At 56.8% G+C, this 17057-nt stretch overlaps 1 protein-coding gene across 2 annotated transcripts in view; it reads left to right on the top strand.

Moving 5' to 3' along the window:
* The window catches only part of LOC122369275, a 57741-nt gene extending 41124 nt beyond the window's left edge, over positions 1-16617 (top strand). For both annotated transcript variants that reach the window (XM_043343892.1, XM_043343891.1), the window contains exons 2-4: positions 6349-6691; positions 11627-12200; positions 15590-16617. In XM_043343892.1, coding sequence (XP_043199827.1) covers positions 6349-6691; positions 11627-12200; positions 15590-15802 — 1130 coding nt within the window. In that variant the 3' untranslated portion in view covers positions 15803-16617. The remainder of the gene's footprint in view (positions 1-6348; positions 6692-11626; positions 12201-15589) is intronic.
* The last annotated feature ends 440 nt before the right edge of the window (positions 16618-17057 follow it).

Genomic DNA, 17057 nt, shown 5'->3' with positions numbered 1-17057 from the left:
ACCACCGCGCTCAATAAGCCCCAAACGAGGTCGGTGGAAGCCGCAATCAATTCGTCTGTATTGTTTGGAGGGCTCGATAGATGCCACTGGGGTGATCGGCGGGCGACTGACCGCCAGCAAAGATCACGTCAAGATCAATACTGTCATAGTTGGTCACGAATAGATGTCTGGCCGCTAACGTTGCTGCAAGTGGATGTAAAACAGGGCTCTGAGGTCATGGGGCTTCTTTCTCCAGCGTTGATAACGTTTTTATTTCGTTTCAAATCGGACAAAAGCAATAGAGGTAACCTCACAACTAGGAAGATAAACTCCACTTAGATTCACTGGAATAAGTTACGCAATGCCGTCAGTGCATCCCTATTCTCACTAAAAAAAAAAAAATATTTTTGGTTCACGTCCCTTGTTGTCCTCCATGGTGACAGTGCTGAGTGGAGCCCAGACCGGCACTAACACGGCCCGCGCCGCGTGCAGGGACGCTCGTGCTGCGAACGGGACGGCCGAACACCGGCTTCTGAAAACCGGGCGCCGCCGAGCCATTCTGGGCCGAAATAGACATCTGGGCGATCAGCACCGCCGTCACGCCATGTTTGAGCGCCCCTGTCGAGCTGGCAGACTGTCAGCACGACACGCTGTCGTCTGTCAGAGTGACATGCTGTCAGCACGACAAACTGTCAGAGTGACATGCTGTCAGTCCGACAAAATGCCTAACTGATCAACTGGCTGCTTGGTTGAATATTAGGGGAAGGTGGGGTAAGACGGACCAGCTAAGGTTTGAGGCCGCATATCTTGCTACACTGCTCTCGTAATTCATATTATTTATAGTCTTCGGAATGCTCAATCCTTCCTCTGTTGATATGTGTAAAGACTAAATTTCAAATTAAAGACATCTAGGTGGTGGATGCTCTTAAAGAGGGACATGTCAAAAACTCAGACAAGAAAAAACGTGGGGTAAGACGGACCACCCAGCAGTGCCTGCTATCCGTTCATGTGTGTTACACTTCTGCTCTGTACTCTTGTAAGAAAAAGTAACCAGAATAGTAAAATAACAAAATGAGCCTTTATTCTTTACTCATGTGTGATGGAAGTGCAGTTAAAAGCTGGGAACATGTGTGTTGATTGTCGTTTGGCATGAATGCATGCTAGCTTAGCACTTGCATGCATGGCTCACATGCAACAAAGACTCCTTCCTGAAAAATTAGCTTACTTAAACTTGGGTCAATGTTTTGGAAAAGAACTTTCCATATGCAGGGTACAATAGACCACCACAGGGTAAGATGAACCACAGTGGTCCGTCTTGCCCCAAATCTAAATTCTGTCATTATCATGACGTATATGTCAAATAGCCCAACATTGCAAAACCTTGCCTTTCCTAAGTGTGACTATAACTAAGTTTATAACTTTGTTCTTCACAGTTAAGTGCAAAATAGAAACTTATCATGCAAGAAAGGCGTCGTAATTGAATCACCCGTAGACCTCTTATATTAGATCGGTTTGACGAAAAACAACATTTTTCTCAATAACTCAAAAGCTATGCATCCTAGCAGCATGAGCTCAAGGTGGCCATTGTTACGAAGGAAAACAAACACAGTGAGTGCATAATGCAGTAGATACCAGCAGCGGTTCAGCCGGGAGGGCTGGTGGTCCGTCTTGCCCCGCTGGGCCGTCTTACCCCACCTTCCCCTATATAGAATTACTATTGGGTCGCCGCGCCGACACTTCGCCAGATGTTATTGATCTCTGGCGGCTACTGCATTCGATCATTTCATAAAAATTGCAGTCATTCCATGACAATTATCATATCATTGCGAACATAATGCTAGAAGTACAAATCATGTCTTCGCAACTGCTGTGATAATTCAATGCTCATTTTGACAAATGGTAACGTTATCCATCACAGAATAGGCCAAACGCTCTCCATTATTGACTTAAACTCTCAACCGCACAATCGGCTGGGTTATAAGTGACCTTGTGGAGAAGCGGCAAGAGGATCCGTTGGCGACCTGCCTACTCGATAGGAGAAGGGGCCGGCGGGTCTCCACGAAAACACGCCGAGCCTGATGGCCATCGGCGAGTGGCTGTCGTTTTTATGCCGGCAGCCTGTTGACCTTGCGTTCACTGTTGTCCACCTGCACGGATGAGCACGCGCCAACCGAGCGACCAGCCGACCGGCGAGCGACCGGCAGGCAACGGCAGGCATCGCTAGCAGTGCAGGAAGGCAACGGTGCAAGATATAGAGAACTGCTGTGGCAACTACACAGTGGCAGAAGCTATAAATCGGTGCCGAAGCACTCACCGCAGAGCTAATGTGTAGGACGTGGGAAGGCGACTCTGCTATTATCAAATGATAAATACGCAATGACGTACCACTTTGAATGAGCCGTGAGCTCGTCTGCTAGTTGCTATTCTGGGCGACGTTAATGCAGCTGGTGGAGATCTGATGAAGCGACAGCTGCTGCTGCTCCGGTCACTGGCAGCTGGTCCGGTCACTGGCTGACAGCAGCTGGCGTTAGCTGCAGTGTCGCCAGCTGCAGTGTCCCCAGCTGCGGTGTCACCAGCTGCGGTGTCACCAGCTGTAGTGTCGCCAGGTCCTCCGCCGTCTGTGGTCCGGCTCCGAGAACTGACCGCGTGGCTGGCATCTCTGCACGTCCCCTTGACATGAATCTGATAGACGCGCGGCCCCAGCGGCCCGGAGCACGCTGCAGACCCGCATTCTGCCGTCTAAAAATCGACAAGATCCTGACGGTGGCTGCTGTGGCGATCGTGGGCGGCCGGAGGGAGGGGGTGGAGGGGCGGGGGCGGCCTTGGATGACCGCCGGTCGTGACTGCACCCGCTGACGACGGCAAACGACCACCACTTTCCAGCTCGGCGGCGCCCACGGGAGCCGGCACCGCGCGCGACAACGGCCTCACCTTGAGCGGCCGGCGACGGGCCAGCTCGGCGCCGATTCTGTCCCAGATAACCTTTCCTGCAACCGGTCTGCCTGGGCGCCCCCTCCCTGTCGGCCGACTGCCCCCGTCCAACCGCATTCTCCGTGCAAAGCAGGCTAAACGCTGCGCGTTTTTGCTGCTGATTGCAAGCCGATATCGGGGAAAGCTCCTGGTCGATGGCGCTGCAGGTCACGATGAGCGGCGACTGACTCGGCAACTGTCCTGGCACGCCGCCGCGAACAGTGGCGCGCTGCGGCGTGACCAGGCGCGCTGGCGGCGAATGCGCCACTTCTGTATCGCGTGAGTAACGACCGAGATGCGATCTACCGCCCGGAATCTCCGTAAATGGCACCACATGCTAATTCTGCGGGCGAACGCCTGAGTGCGCGGTCCGTCCCAAACCTCGGCTCCGCTGCTTGTCACACGCAGTGTCGCTTGCGTCACCAGAGACGCTGCACCTCGGCCGTCGCTCTGACCTGCATGCTGCTCTGCTCAGCCCAGGTGACGGTCGGAGTGGCGGACAGAGGTCACTCTGACCAACACGCTTCATTATGCACCCGGTCAGTGACGCATATCGGAGACGCGCCGAGGTTCTTCCGCCGGTGACCTCCGGTGACCGACGCCGGCGAGAGTCACCGAGCGTCGTCCCGCCCCTGTGCACTGAGGCGCGCTGTGCAGCCAGGCGGCGCCGTACACAGGCCAGGTGACGTCACGGGTGACCTCGCGACCCTCTGCATACTTGCACGGCCCCGGCCGGGCGCGCGGGTCGCCGTGCCGACAGCGGGTCCGCCTCCGACCACCACCGGGCACCACCGAGGCGCGACCACAGGAAGGTGCGGGTATCGTCTGTCCCTCTCCGTCGTTCGCCGTGGTGAGCTGAGGAGGAGACTGGACTGTTGGTGCTGGCATTCTTGTGGTTTGGTCGGGTATCAGTTTTGCGTTCCGCGGTGGCGCGTCCGGCTGCTACCGCCGAGGAAAGGGGCCAGGGGAGGAGAAGGCCGGGAGGAGAGACCACGGACCAGTAATAGGAGAACAGAGACAAAAGTTGGTTACCCAAATGTCAAGGACTCGAAACTGAGTGTCAAAGTTGAGCCCGAACCTGTGCCAGATGCCAACACCAGAGACCAGCAACGCTCAACGTGGAGCTCAGAAGACAGAAACCAAAGAAACGAGACCCGAGACGGGAGACCACCCGAAAGTGCGTTCTCCCGCTGCGTCCCGCTGACCTACGCATGCGCATTTTGTTAATCACCGGGCTAAATCATATCTTCTGTTTACTTGTCATCCAATTAGTGAAGAAAGCACCCCACCCATTATGCTAAGTCATGCACAGACTGCCCATGGTAATTACGCTCGGGCTGGTCGGCTGGCCGGACCCGCCCATCTCGAATGTGGACCACACCTCGGCCGGCGTTACTCAGGGTCCGCGCGGCGGCCCACCGACCTCGGCTGACCCCGATTGCTGCTCTGACCGGCCGCCAGGGGGCGCCTCTGCGGCCGGCTGACCGCTGCACTGCACCTGCGCTGAGCTGGGCCGGTCAACATCTCAACGGCCAGCACCAGCGTCAGGTCAATGCAAACACTGGACTGAGTGGCTGCGCGCGGCTCCAGGTGGACTCACCCGCAGTCCCGCAGCTTCAATGTTGCAGGCCGAACCGTGGAGGCTCCGGTCACCCTCAGTACTCCTCGATAAGATCGGATCAGACTGGCCGTCTGCCGATCACCGAACCGGCCTTGGTGGTAGTCCATCGCACGGACAGATCACTGCGTCTCAGAGGACCGCGAGCTCACCATCGCCCCACCTCGACTGCGCAGTTTGATGCTCATAGATCGACGCACAAGTAACAACGTAGTGGGAGATTTGGTAGTCACTGCTGCGAAACAGTTATGCAACCCACCTCTCTGTCTCCACTGCTGAAGGCACTGCAATGCTCCCGATCGCTCAGAGCTCACCTCGAGGTTCCCGAGTGTCTCTTTAGTCTCTCTAGACTTTCGGGTCTGATTCGAGTCCGGCGCGGTCTTGTTCGTTTCTCCCCAGGTGGTGGCACGACGGCCGTTATCAGCATGATGTGGAGTTCGTCTGACGGAGTGGTGGGGCAGGAGGGGTGCGATGAAGGCGCGATGAGCTCACTGCCGATGACGCCTGATGACGGTTGAGTGATGACGGCTCACCGTTGACAGGCCAGTGGGCGGTCATCTATCCGCGGCGGCGGCAGCGGCAGCAGCGGCCTCCGCCGTTCGCCGAATCTCCACTCCCATCGCATGCAGTTATGGCACGGGGTCAGACGGCTTTGAGATGAGCGGATAACAGCTCGAGTGAGTGGGAGGGGCGCCGGGGAGGGGCGCCTCCACTCCGAGTGGTCAGATTGGGGCGGAGGAGCCGGGGGAGGAGGATCTTACCATCCGGCAGGTGCGCAAATGTGGCTCAGGATTAGCGACTGTTGGTGACCTCCAAGCGCAGCGGGATGACGGGGTTCACTCGGCCGGCTGGCTGGAGCTCGTGTGGTGACATCTGCCGGTCTCTGCGACAAACCGACCACCTGCACAGCCCGGATCCACCATCACCGATCTCGTGGACAGGTGGAGAGGTGGACAGGACATGTGGACAGTCGGGGAGCTAACGGGCCGTTCTGCAGAGTAGCCGGCTCAGCGGTCGCCCGGGGCTGAACCTGATGTCGACACGTGTTCGAGCACACTCCGGGGTGAATCAATTAGACGCGCTGATTGGCTTCTGCAGAGGCCATGAGACGCGAGCTCCGAGCCCACCGGAAAGCTTTATAGGTTCTTACAGTCAGTGCCAGGTGCTTGGGTGTCATTTCCCGATCGCTTAATGCTTTGTTTTGCATTCGCTCGTAAAGAGCCATTAATGAGCCGCGCTTCTGCAACCGTTTCGCCCGAGGCATTAGCAGTCGTGACTTTTTACAAGTGCTTGAGAGTTTCATCAGTCCTATCTTTTGCTCTGGTCATTATTTATTTCACTTATCGTTTGGTCATCACTATGTAACATTTCTATTATCGGTTTCCTTCAAAGAATAGCCCCATATGTCAATCGTCCAGACATTTTTTTTTTCAAAGATAACCTCTCTGTTCACGATCCTCGAATTCCTTCGAACCCGGTCGGTCCCTTTTCCCGATCTGACCTCTGCCATGATTGAGCTCTCGTCCGCCCGGTGACAGCGGCTGTCGCCATTCTGACCGATCCGGGACCGCCACTGACAGGATGTCACGTCCGCTGGTCCCGCGCTCCTCCCTGAATACCGACCCAGCCAGAATATTAGGACATCTGGCCGCGTCCCGATCTCGATCAGCCGCCGGTCGGTCGGCGCACCGCCAGCCGCGTACGCCGTCCGTATTTGGAGGTGGCCGCTGACACGGGCCGCCGTTCGGGGTCATGACACGGTCTGTGGTCGCTGATTTCAGATGCGCAGACCGACTCTGTGGAGCTGCCGTCGGGCCTCAGTCTCACGCCGGCCGTCAAACAGCGCCGCAGGAAGAGGACCCCGGACCGCGCCGGCGAGCTGGTCAAGCGCGAGACGGCCACGCCCGACCGCAGTCCCAGCGGCTCTCCGCGCTCGCTGGCGTCGCAGCGCTCCTCCTCGGAGCGTCACAGCCCGGCCACGCCGGCGTCGATGGCGTCGGTGGCGGCGACCCCCGTCACCAGCCAGCCGGGCGTCGGTCCGCCGCAGCCGCCCAGAAACTACAGCGACTTCATGCGCAGCCTGGCCGCCAAGTACAACAACAACAACAGCAGCACACACAATGAGTGAGTAATCGACCGTCAAAACTGATGGCCCCGCGAACAATTTGTTCCGCCTGTGCAGTTTCAGTGTCTAGAGATCAGGGATGTGCGATAACGTTTCCAAAACTGGTTCTGTGGGCTCTGTTTTCGTTGTTGTTTCTAGTCCAGTCGCAGCTAATGCTGCTCTGACGGTCGCGTCACCTGCACCGTTTTCGATATCAACTCCGGTGATTAAGCCACAGTCAAGGACATCAACATTCGAGCCGTGTAGCAGGTCTCCCCAGGAGCCAGGATCAGGTCAGGGATGACCAAACCGGCTGTCAGACAACAGACGGCTACCGTGGACTGTGGCTGCTGTAACCGCTCCGTAACGACGACCGACGGCCGTCGACGGGCCGTCGGTCCCGTGCGACTTCCCACCGCCCGTCACAGAGTAGCTCGGCCAGAACGGCGCTACCAGCGGCTCTCTCTCTCTCTCCGGGCGGGGTGTGCGTGGTATCGTGGTACCGTGCAGCTGTGAGCACGGTAATGACGGCCAATGGGGAGCCGCATAGCCCTGAACCGGGCCACGGCACCGTCAGACCGACAGCCGGTGGACGCGCTGGTGTCCGCGGGTCGGCAGAACGAGGCGGCTTCCCGGGAACTATGTCAGTAGGTGTACCGATTTATGTTGGTCGTGTCAACTGTGACTCGGATCAGTGGCAGTGCCATCTGCTCACACGGTCCAAGACCCGGTTCAGTAACGGGCGTGGAAAACCTCGCCTTGTTTTTGTGGCTAGAAGTGCGATCTATCAGACGGGGAGCGGCACCAGATGTGGTCTGTTCCCGATTCCGTGTCATGTGGAACAGTCCCAACTTACGCGTGCCTGCTCAGGCATGGACGACCCATTCAAATCACCACCTCTCCAAATTAAGGCTGTAAACATTGCGTGAGCACTCCGCCTCGATCGCATAGGTCTCCGACAAAAACTCAACGGGCTCGCCGGGTGACATCTAATTTGGATTCCTATGACCCTATTTTCACACTCCTGATAAACATCTTCAAGCGGGTCCCGTTCTGGCTGATTGGCTCCACGCGGCCGCTCAAAGGTCAGCCAGGTCACCGACGCCGTGCACGGGCCATTCGACAATTACCACCGGCGGCCGGCCACCAATTACGGGCGCGAAATCCTCCGCCGGCCGGCGCCTGCGCCAGGTCAGAGGTCAGCCCGGCCGAGACACTGCTACGTGACCGGACCGACACGATTCGGTAGTCCCGTGATGGACACTCACTGTGCGTACAATTGTTCTCTTGAAAACGGCACCACGCCGACAATGGGCTGCGGGTAAAAGCGGCACGCTCCGCTTTTTGTCGCTCGGTGGAACCGTTTCACGGGTGACGCACGACCTTGGCGGTGCATGAGATCGCGGCGGCGAACGAGGCGCAAAAGTGCGGCTACCGAATAATGCGTGATACTCGAGTTCGTGCGCTCAATCGACGTCGGGAATGATCACAACAGCCGTCACAAACACATACACATGAGCCGCGGACGAGATCGATGCTCAATCGGAGTTTATCGGTCCGAGCGCGGCACTCGATCCGCCGGTCGGCGCTGAGGCGCGGCTCGCTCGTCAGGCGCGGTCGGCATCGATCTCAGCCAGCCGTATCGAGTTGAAGGTTAGCTGCCGCCCCCGGCCGACCCGGCCACCGCTATCGCATCCAACTGGACACCGGGCGCCCCTGCGATAGCCCGTACCTACACTTGCTTGGCTGGCGATGACCCTGACCGTGGCTGACCACCCGTCCGGAGCACCGGGGCCACTTCCCGAACCTGAGCGCAGCTCTGAGCTGGCCTCGACGGGTCCGAGGGAGAGGGGCGGTGCCACCACCGGGTGCCTGTGAGATGTTATAGCCACGTGATGGCTCTTATGAGGGATTCTTGTTGCTAGTGGAAAAGTTGTTGAATTCGTTAAAGTAAATGTTGCAAGATCAACAAATGCCAAGCGAATTGTGATTCTAAATTCGACACCCATTAGTTATGTCAGGTCATGAAACACAGCTACTCAGCATTGAACACATTTCCCTTATGATAGGCCTAGAGAACAGGACATCACAAATTCAGCTACCTCACATCAGACACAACATATTCGGCTCAATAATGCACGCCTGACTCCACCAGCTGCTCCTCGGTACCGTGGGTGGGTAAGACGACACCTGTAGCAGGCGCCTCCAGACACCCCTTGGCGAAGGACATACATGTCGTCAGTCGGTGCGATCAGCGCCTGATGCCAATCTCGTGTCAAGGTGACAACTGACAGAGCCCATTCAGCGACGCCGGGATGTGCTGGGTGACCCCTGCCAGCCTTGATGGGTGCAGAAATATCCGGCCGAGGTCACATCTGAATCCGTTCAGGATAGACTTCCTGTCCCATTCATTTATAAACTTAGTTGTAAGTCCGTCAGCTTCACGTATGCGTGCAATGTGCATTCTTTTATTGTCCCAGCCTTTCAATTCAATCTCAGGTCATTTCATTGACAGTTTAGTCAAATCCACGTGTCATATCTATCGGGTCATCTCGCTCTCCAGGCGTCTTCTCTTCCCTTCTTCCCATGCAGTCTACACGCGGTCAGCGCCGCCATTCCTGACGGTGCGCTCCGTTTGTCTTCCCGCTCTCTGTCCCGACCTGCCCGGTCTGCCTCGGTCTCTTGGCGTCCATTTCGCTGACCCTCGGGCCTTTCTCGGGCTGTTTGCTCGGGTGACATTCGAAAAATGCCGTCCGCTGCCCGAGCCAGCCGCTCATTCGGGCCGATCGGGCGGTGATACGTCTGCGGGGACCGACAGGTGGACGCTGGGAGGGCTGGAGGACCGCGGATGAGGACCATCGGAGGACTGTGAGAGGACAGAAGGACCACGCGGACCCGCCCCACTGCGCACGCTCTGGCCTCTGACCGACCACGTGGAACGTAAATGGTTCTACGGGCAGTGGTCATTTCGGCTAACTATGGGCCCATGGAATGTCCTAGGAGGCGACGTAACGGTCCTGCCCTGTCAGGTGGACAGGACAGTGCTGTATGTCACTGAAGAACGAGACAATACTGCACGGTAAATGTCGCCATTTAGCTCCTTCTTATGGTCGAGGTAAAGCATCGTGGCTATCTAGGGCATGCTGCCTCTATCAATGAAACACCCCATTAGGGATTGGAGCTTGATATTGAGGTCTTACCCGTTCATTTGAAATAAAAACGACTTACTCAACTCCATCGCTACCGTCCCTGTCAATATGAATGGCGGATGACCTCTGTCCTACAATTCTGACGCAAGCTTTGCTCGCACCACCCACGTATTGGCTGCCTACCGCCGCATGCGTCACCTCTCCGCGGCTGCGCCCGCACAGTGAGACGGCACTTTGGGGCCGGCGCTGACGGCTGACGTAGGAGAGCCTCTGTTGACTGTTCACACAAGGCGCCGCCGGTGTGCGACCACGCGGGGTGTCTGTCAGCCGCTGTGGGCGGCCATAGTGGGGTCATAAGGGCAAGCACGGATACGGTGAGGTCAAGCTGGTGAGGAGAAATTCTGTGAGATGTGAGAGGTGGACTGCACAGATCTTGGGCAAGTCTCGGCAGATCTTGGGCAGTCAGAAGCAGTCAGAAACAGATAAATGCTTGGGCCTTGGTCAATGGGACCAATGATGCAGGTGAAAAAGCATAGTAGGTAGCCACACTGTTGACAATTTATGTTACTGAGAAATCACTACGGAGCTATATTGTTTTGCTTAGTGATCGTATATCACGGAGACGGAGTGACTTATTTTCGTAAATGGGCGTATCTATGACACTGGGCAGACCTGCACGGTCACTCGTGATCCTCATTATCCTGCACGTACTTACCAGCCGAGTTGGCGGGAGGTCCGACCCGAGTCCGGCGCTGTACAAACGGAGCCGCAGCTCCCCGGGAGCTCCATGGGAGCGGCAGCCAACACCGGGAGCGGCTGACGTGCCACCGCCAAGCTCAGCCGCCTCATTTCGTATGGATGAAGTTTTTCCGGCGGCGTCCACCGCTGGTTTAGGCTGCGTGAAATGGCGCCGGTGTGCGCTCCTGAGTGCGTGACCCCGCGACCTTTTTAGCATACAATCGGCTTCTTGATTTTCCGGGAGCGACCAGCCGGGCCGTGGAGGCTCATTACAGACGGGCGGAGAAGAAATGGAGGAGTCGGGGCTGGCCGATGCTGATGAGGTGATCACTGATCAGTTTCAGCCGGCTGAGAAAAGAGGAGAGTGCCTCTTCCGGCAACAGATGCGTGAGAACGCAGCCTCTTGGGGCGCCCTGCTGACCCGTGTTGATTTTGTGTGAAAGCCTAGCTGGCCGACAGGCGCCGGGGCAAATATTGACTGGCACTGAAACAGACTTCGGAGGTTCGTTCCCAGTGTGGTCTGTTGACTCACTGGGTCTGGGTTGGGTCGTATATTTCGGTCGCTCTGATGCGTCTAGAAGAGGTGTCCCGCGGCGGCGGTCACGACTAGGCTGACTGTAATGAGCTGACCTCCTGCCTGGCCGGCCGGCCCGTACGGCACGTGCAGTCGTGGCCGCCAATGACCTGACCCGGCACGCGCACCGCTTCATTACCGGCCGCGTATCGACAACGGATGGACGACTTGACGGGCGCCGGCATCCATAAACACAGCGTGCCGCGTGGGCAGAGGTCGGAGGAGGCGGGCAGAGCGGTGGGGTGGCGCTGATTTACGTGCTGGATGGGAATGAGCCGCTTCTGTTCTCGGCTCTGTGTGTGTGTATTGGGTCGATCGGCGGAGGGGCCATACATCAGAGGGCGCTCCCGCTGCGAGAGCCGGCCGCCCATCCCGCAGTCGGATCACCGCGTGATGACTGGCCGTATCGGCCGCTCCACATGTGTTTTACTGATCGCAGGCGCCTCCTACGCTCTACAGTGGTGCTGACCGTGTGTCTGTCTGTCTGTCTGCAGGTACTTTTCCGGCCAGCAGAACGGCCTGCTGCGCGGCTTCGACTACAGCCGGTACGGCCTGAAGCCGGGCCACACGCCGCTGCTGCCGGCCGGCTCTCCCAAGGAGGAAAAGAAGGAGGAGCCGGTGACGGCGGCCAACCCGCTGCTGGCCATGCACCCGCACCTGGCGGCGCTCTCGGGCCTGCCGATGCTGGACATGCTGTCGATGGTGCGGCCCGGCCTGACGCCGGCCGACTACCTGGCCAACTCGCAGGCCGCCGTGGCCGCCGCCGCCGCCGCGCCCACCGCGCCGGCCGGCAAGCGACCGGCCGAGGGCGCGCCGCTCGACCTGTCCAATATGAAGCGACCTCGTCTGGACAAGGCCGGCTTCAAGGAGCTATTTGGTCTGAAGGAGGAGGAGCCGCGCGCCGGCAGCGCCTCGCCGCGGCCGACCGCCGAACTGGCGGCCGCCCTGCACGGCTCGGCGTGCACTCAGAAGCCGTGCTCGACCGAGGCCGAGGCCGTGGCCGCCTGGGACGTGGACCAGGTGTGCGCCTTCGTCCGCTCGGTGGACGTCTGCGCCGAGTATGCTGAGGTGAGTTCGACTCCTCTCCTCTCCTCTCTTTCTTTTCTCTCATTCTGACCGAGACAAATTGACGAGCCCGTCCTCTTAACAGCCGACAATCACTCTCTGAGGGTACCGGCGACGTACCCGCCGACCGGCGCGTGTGTGAAGGAATGTTGCCGGCGACAGAGCCGAGACACGGGCCTGTCGTCGAGGTTTTGTCCCGAGCCGGGCTAACCACAGGCTGTTCCGCGTCACGTGAGGTTAACAACGGTCTTTGGCCGAGATGGTCACGGGCTGACCGGTCCGACATTGTCTTCGGCCCGCGAGATGACCACTAACGGCGCTAGAGCAGGACCCTTTGTCACCGGGCCAGCGCGCCCAATTTATACTGCCCGGCAGCGGCTCTTTAATTAGTTCTCCTCCTCGATTTAATGGAGGTTTTTCTGGCGTCTTAACCTGGCCGCGCTGACCTCTGATAATGGAGCCGGGCGTGCTGGTCATCAGAAGGCGATCGCCGACGGTGGAAATGGCCAGATTTGGGCCGGTTTTTCACTCGTCCGGGGTCTGCTCCGCTCGCCGACCACATGTTCCGCTCGTCCACCCATCGGTGACCTCTCGGACAGGGGCAGGAAAACTGGGCCTCGCTGCCAGGGCACGGACAGGTGACTGGCAGCCAGTATTTGATACTCGGCCACGGCTCGAGCGGACTGGTCAGTGAAGCCGCTAACGAGGAACCCGTGCGGCGGGATGGGGTGCCGGTCAGAGATCTCGTGCCACGCGTCTGTAGCTCCCGCGGAGGCCACGAGGCTGCCCCTCACGGTTCGTGCAGCACGAGATCCAGTTATTAAAGGCCATTTTTCATCAGTCGCCCCATGGATCCAGCGGCCATTATCCCTTGAGCCGGCGTCATATTTGGCCTAACGACCGGCCGACAACAATGATAACCAGTACCCCCGACCCCGTGGAATATTTCTGGGGCTGACCCGCGCCGACCCTCCGCGGGCCCGGTATCCTTTCAAGTGGCGCCCGGCAGCGGGGCCCTGTGGGCGGCGGTCGGAGAGAGTGCGGAGGGGGAGAGAGGGTGGAGGAGCCGCCGCCGGGTGTTATCTGTACGGAGAGGCGAGCCCGGGCCGGTAGCCAGCGGTCAGACATGCCTGCCGTGTCAGAGGTCAGGTGAGGCGCCCGGCCGGCCCGGCCGCGGGCCGCGGGCCGCCGTCAAGGGTCGTAAATGACCAGCGCGAGATGAGGACCAGCCCTTCGGGCACCCAGAGGCCGGCCGCCCCCGGAGGTGCACGGACGCACCTCTTTGTTTACGCAGCTCTGGGGATTAATTGGCTGGCAAAAGGTCAGACCAATTGGAAGGAGAGCTACAAATTACCAGAGACCGAGTGATGATGGATCGTGTTTGTTTAGCTGATGGATGGTCAGTGGACGGTCCGAGCGGAGCCCTGTCATCCGGCCGGGCCGCCGCGGCTGGACACGGGACGTGTGCCGCGGCGCTCTGGACCCTCCCTCCCTCCACCGTCCGCCGGCCGTCGGCTGTCCGTCACCCGTCTCTCGCCAGTCGTCCTATAGCGGTCCATAGCGTCCGCCGTACGTCGGCTGTCCACTGGTAATTACAGGCTGCCTCGGCGCCGACACGGACGTCAAAAGAAGCGCTATCCGGGGTGTAGCCGGCCACGTCTCTGGCTTCCAGCGGGCGGCCGAGATGAGCCGCTCGCCGGCGGCGGGCGTCGTTAAAACCGGGCACATTCCGAGCACTGGCCAACTGCTCACAATGGCGCTCATTTTCGCCGACCTCGCGTGACCTCATCCCGGGCGGCAGGAGCGGCGCCCCGCCCCTGGCCACCGCGCCGCGCCGCCCCTGGCCACCGCGCCGCGCTGCCCCGGAGCCGCCCACCGGGAGACACTGGAGCCGCCCTCCAGGAGCCGCCGGAGCCACATCGGTCATGCGGCCCGCGCCGATCGGCCGCCGCCGGTCGCTGCCGTGACCCCGACATGTGTTTAGGCCGAGTCCATCTGGCTACTTGGGGAAACAAAGTGGAATCAAATACAGATCAAATTCGGAGCCTATGAGAGGCGCGTCATGCCTCGGTAATACCGTATCAGAGTTATGGTGATACAGACGGATGGCTGTGTTTATTGTAATACAGCGTGCGATCCTGGGCTAACCTTGTGGCACTAATGTAGTGATATTTACATCAAATCACTGTAATGCGCTTGTTATAGATACTTACCCACTGCATGGCTGGACAGTCAGATATTGTCCCAAATGCAGTCGGGACCAGGTCAGGGTCGGGCCGAGCCGCTCCCGCTGCGCGTTGTCTGCACTTGTCGGCTCCAATTAGAGTCTACATCATTAATCCGTGCAGAGCACCGCCCCAGTGCGTTGGGTGGTCGTTTTTACACGAGGATCTGACTTTCACATGTCGCACACGCCCTGGCTAACCTTCCCTTGTGTAATTCGATCTCCCGGATCTGAAAATACTCAAAAGTAGGTACGGCTATTTCTGGAAATGCTGCTGCGGCAGAACCTGGTTACTGCTGCAGCTGGTTAGGTGGCTAGCAACAGGAGTTTTATCAGCGTCGTTTGATCCCAGCAACTCCATTGAAGACGAAGTTTTTGGAGATTTAGGTACGCTTGCACAGTGCACAGTGATCTTGCTCACGGTTTAAAATGGCATTGAGCTTGCCAGTGTTGCTATTATTAGACGTCAAACTCTTCGTCTTAGGCAGATGAAAAAGTTTTCTATTCCTGTATAAAGTTAGCTAACGTGAGGGCCAAATGACAAAATGTTTACATAGAACTTAGGCTGAGATGTTCAAATGTAAGTTTCAGCGCTGCATACTTTAAAAACATTTATTAAACAGCAAATAGTTGAATAACTTATCGCTGTAATATTATTTGCTGCAAGTTGGTCGTCACCTGGTGGTCGGTCCATTACCGGAAAATCCATGACGGATTAACAACAAATAGACAAACGTAATGAGGAGTCCCGACGCGAGCTAATTGCGTGACATAATTAGAGCGTGTGGGGCGTGAAATGTGGAACCTCATAGCCGGGACAATTTTGCGCTGACAGGAAGCCAGGCTGCCACCGAACGGAAACTGTCTGAGGCGCTCACGTGAAAAAGAAAGTGGCTAGCTTCGGCGGAAAACAGGAAACGTGGCCGAGGGTTCATGGTGTTCTCAGGCGCGCGGTGGGAGCGTGCGCTGTGCAAAAACGGGATCCTCGGTCCGTGTGTGACGGTCGGGCGGTCACCAGTGAGCTTCACTAATGTGAGACGGTGTCACATCTGACTGGGTGCTAATCTGTCCGTCACTGACCGCGCCCCAGTGCCCGCACCCCGCCCTGTGTCCGCCACTCGTCACCGTTCGCTCTGTACTAACCGTGTCTCTCTCCTGTGTGTTTCAGGCGTTCAAGGAGCACGGCATCGACGGCAGCACGCTGCCGCTGCTGAGCGCCGAGCACCTGACCAACATCCTGAGCATGAAGCTGGGCCCGGCGCTGAAGCTGCGCACGGCGCTGAGCCAGAAGATCGGCCACTGCGCCGTCTGCATGCACTGCTCCCACTGCCACGCCACGCCCAAGACCGCAGACGCCGCGCAAAAGACGAACTCTGCGTGAACTAATTGATATCCATACGGTTATGTCGCTTGGTATTTGTCGATAAGTATGACACACATGACGCATTTATGTAGAACCGTGCAATTTCAGTGCAGTTTTTTGTTTATAGCTCGTATTTTTTGGCTGGGGTTGTGCAAAATTGTGAAATCCGCCCGTAATAGCAGCTCCATAGCGTGTGTACGGTGCATTGGATGTGAGTTAGTTGTGTTTGGTGTGTGCGTATGTTTGGTGGTGAGATTCACATGCCGTCCAGGCGTGCGTTTTCTCTGAGTAACGCAATGAATGAAGTAGAATGGTGTTAAACTGTTGACTGCCCTACCGACCATGATAGGGTGCATTGCATGATTGTCATGTAGCTTGAGCTATGTTGTAATTATGTTGTGAAATTATTCGTGTAGCACTGTTAGCATTGGATCAGAAACCCTCAATGTCGTTTTGAATTGCACGGTCGGCATAAAACATACGAACTACCTTCCTATTGTTTACCATCTGTTTTTACTTTTGAAGGTTGATTTGTAATAAATGAATTACAGTCGAGTAAAGTTGAGTGCTGAAAACATAAATCGCCTCTTCTGCTCCAATAAAGACGAGTTGTTGATTCACTTGAACATCTCCAATCGACCAAATGCCTACCACCATTATATTCGACAACGCATAATAAACGTACAACCCGTTTATGCTATGACTGCAATAGCAGTTTTGTGTTCAAATGTTTTACTTCGCATTATTTGCTTTGCATATGTATGCAACATATGGTCACATGTTGAACATCATGTTGAGATGGTGGTGGCACCAAATACACTATTGTGATATGAGCCTGCTGTATAAAACTGTCGTCGGTTAAAATATTGGATGTCGAATATCGATCATGGAGATACATAAATCATGGATACATAAAACTTATAAAAGATTTAAGAACGTGGGTCCTTACTTATGAGCTACCCATTTTCACGATGCTTTTAACTTGATTTATTTTACCTGCACATTTAAATAAAAAAATGGGTGATACGATTACGATAGACGATAGGCGATGCAACCATGCATCCAACCATATGCACGTCAAGCAATATAATTGTTTGGCATACCATTCCTGGTCACTCAGATTTAAACATCTAATTAAACAACGACTATCTCATCGAAACAAACGCCCGGTTAAATCGGCTAAATGCATAGTTTGGGTTCTTGTTAACGTAAGAAAAGGAAAATACCAATTCGTAATCATGCCTAAATCAACTAAGATTTTACGAAGAGAAAA

This window comes from Amphibalanus amphitrite, unplaced genomic scaffold, assembly GCF_019059575.1.
Source record: "Amphibalanus amphitrite isolate SeventyFive unplaced genomic scaffold, NRLGWU_Aamphi_draft 001022F_arrow, whole genome shotgun sequence".
Taxonomy (NCBI): Eukaryota; Metazoa; Arthropoda; class Thecostraca; order Balanomorpha; family Balanidae; genus Amphibalanus; species Amphibalanus amphitrite.
Note: the sequence above shows the minus strand (reverse complement) of the source record. Positions and strands in the feature narration are given on the sequence as shown.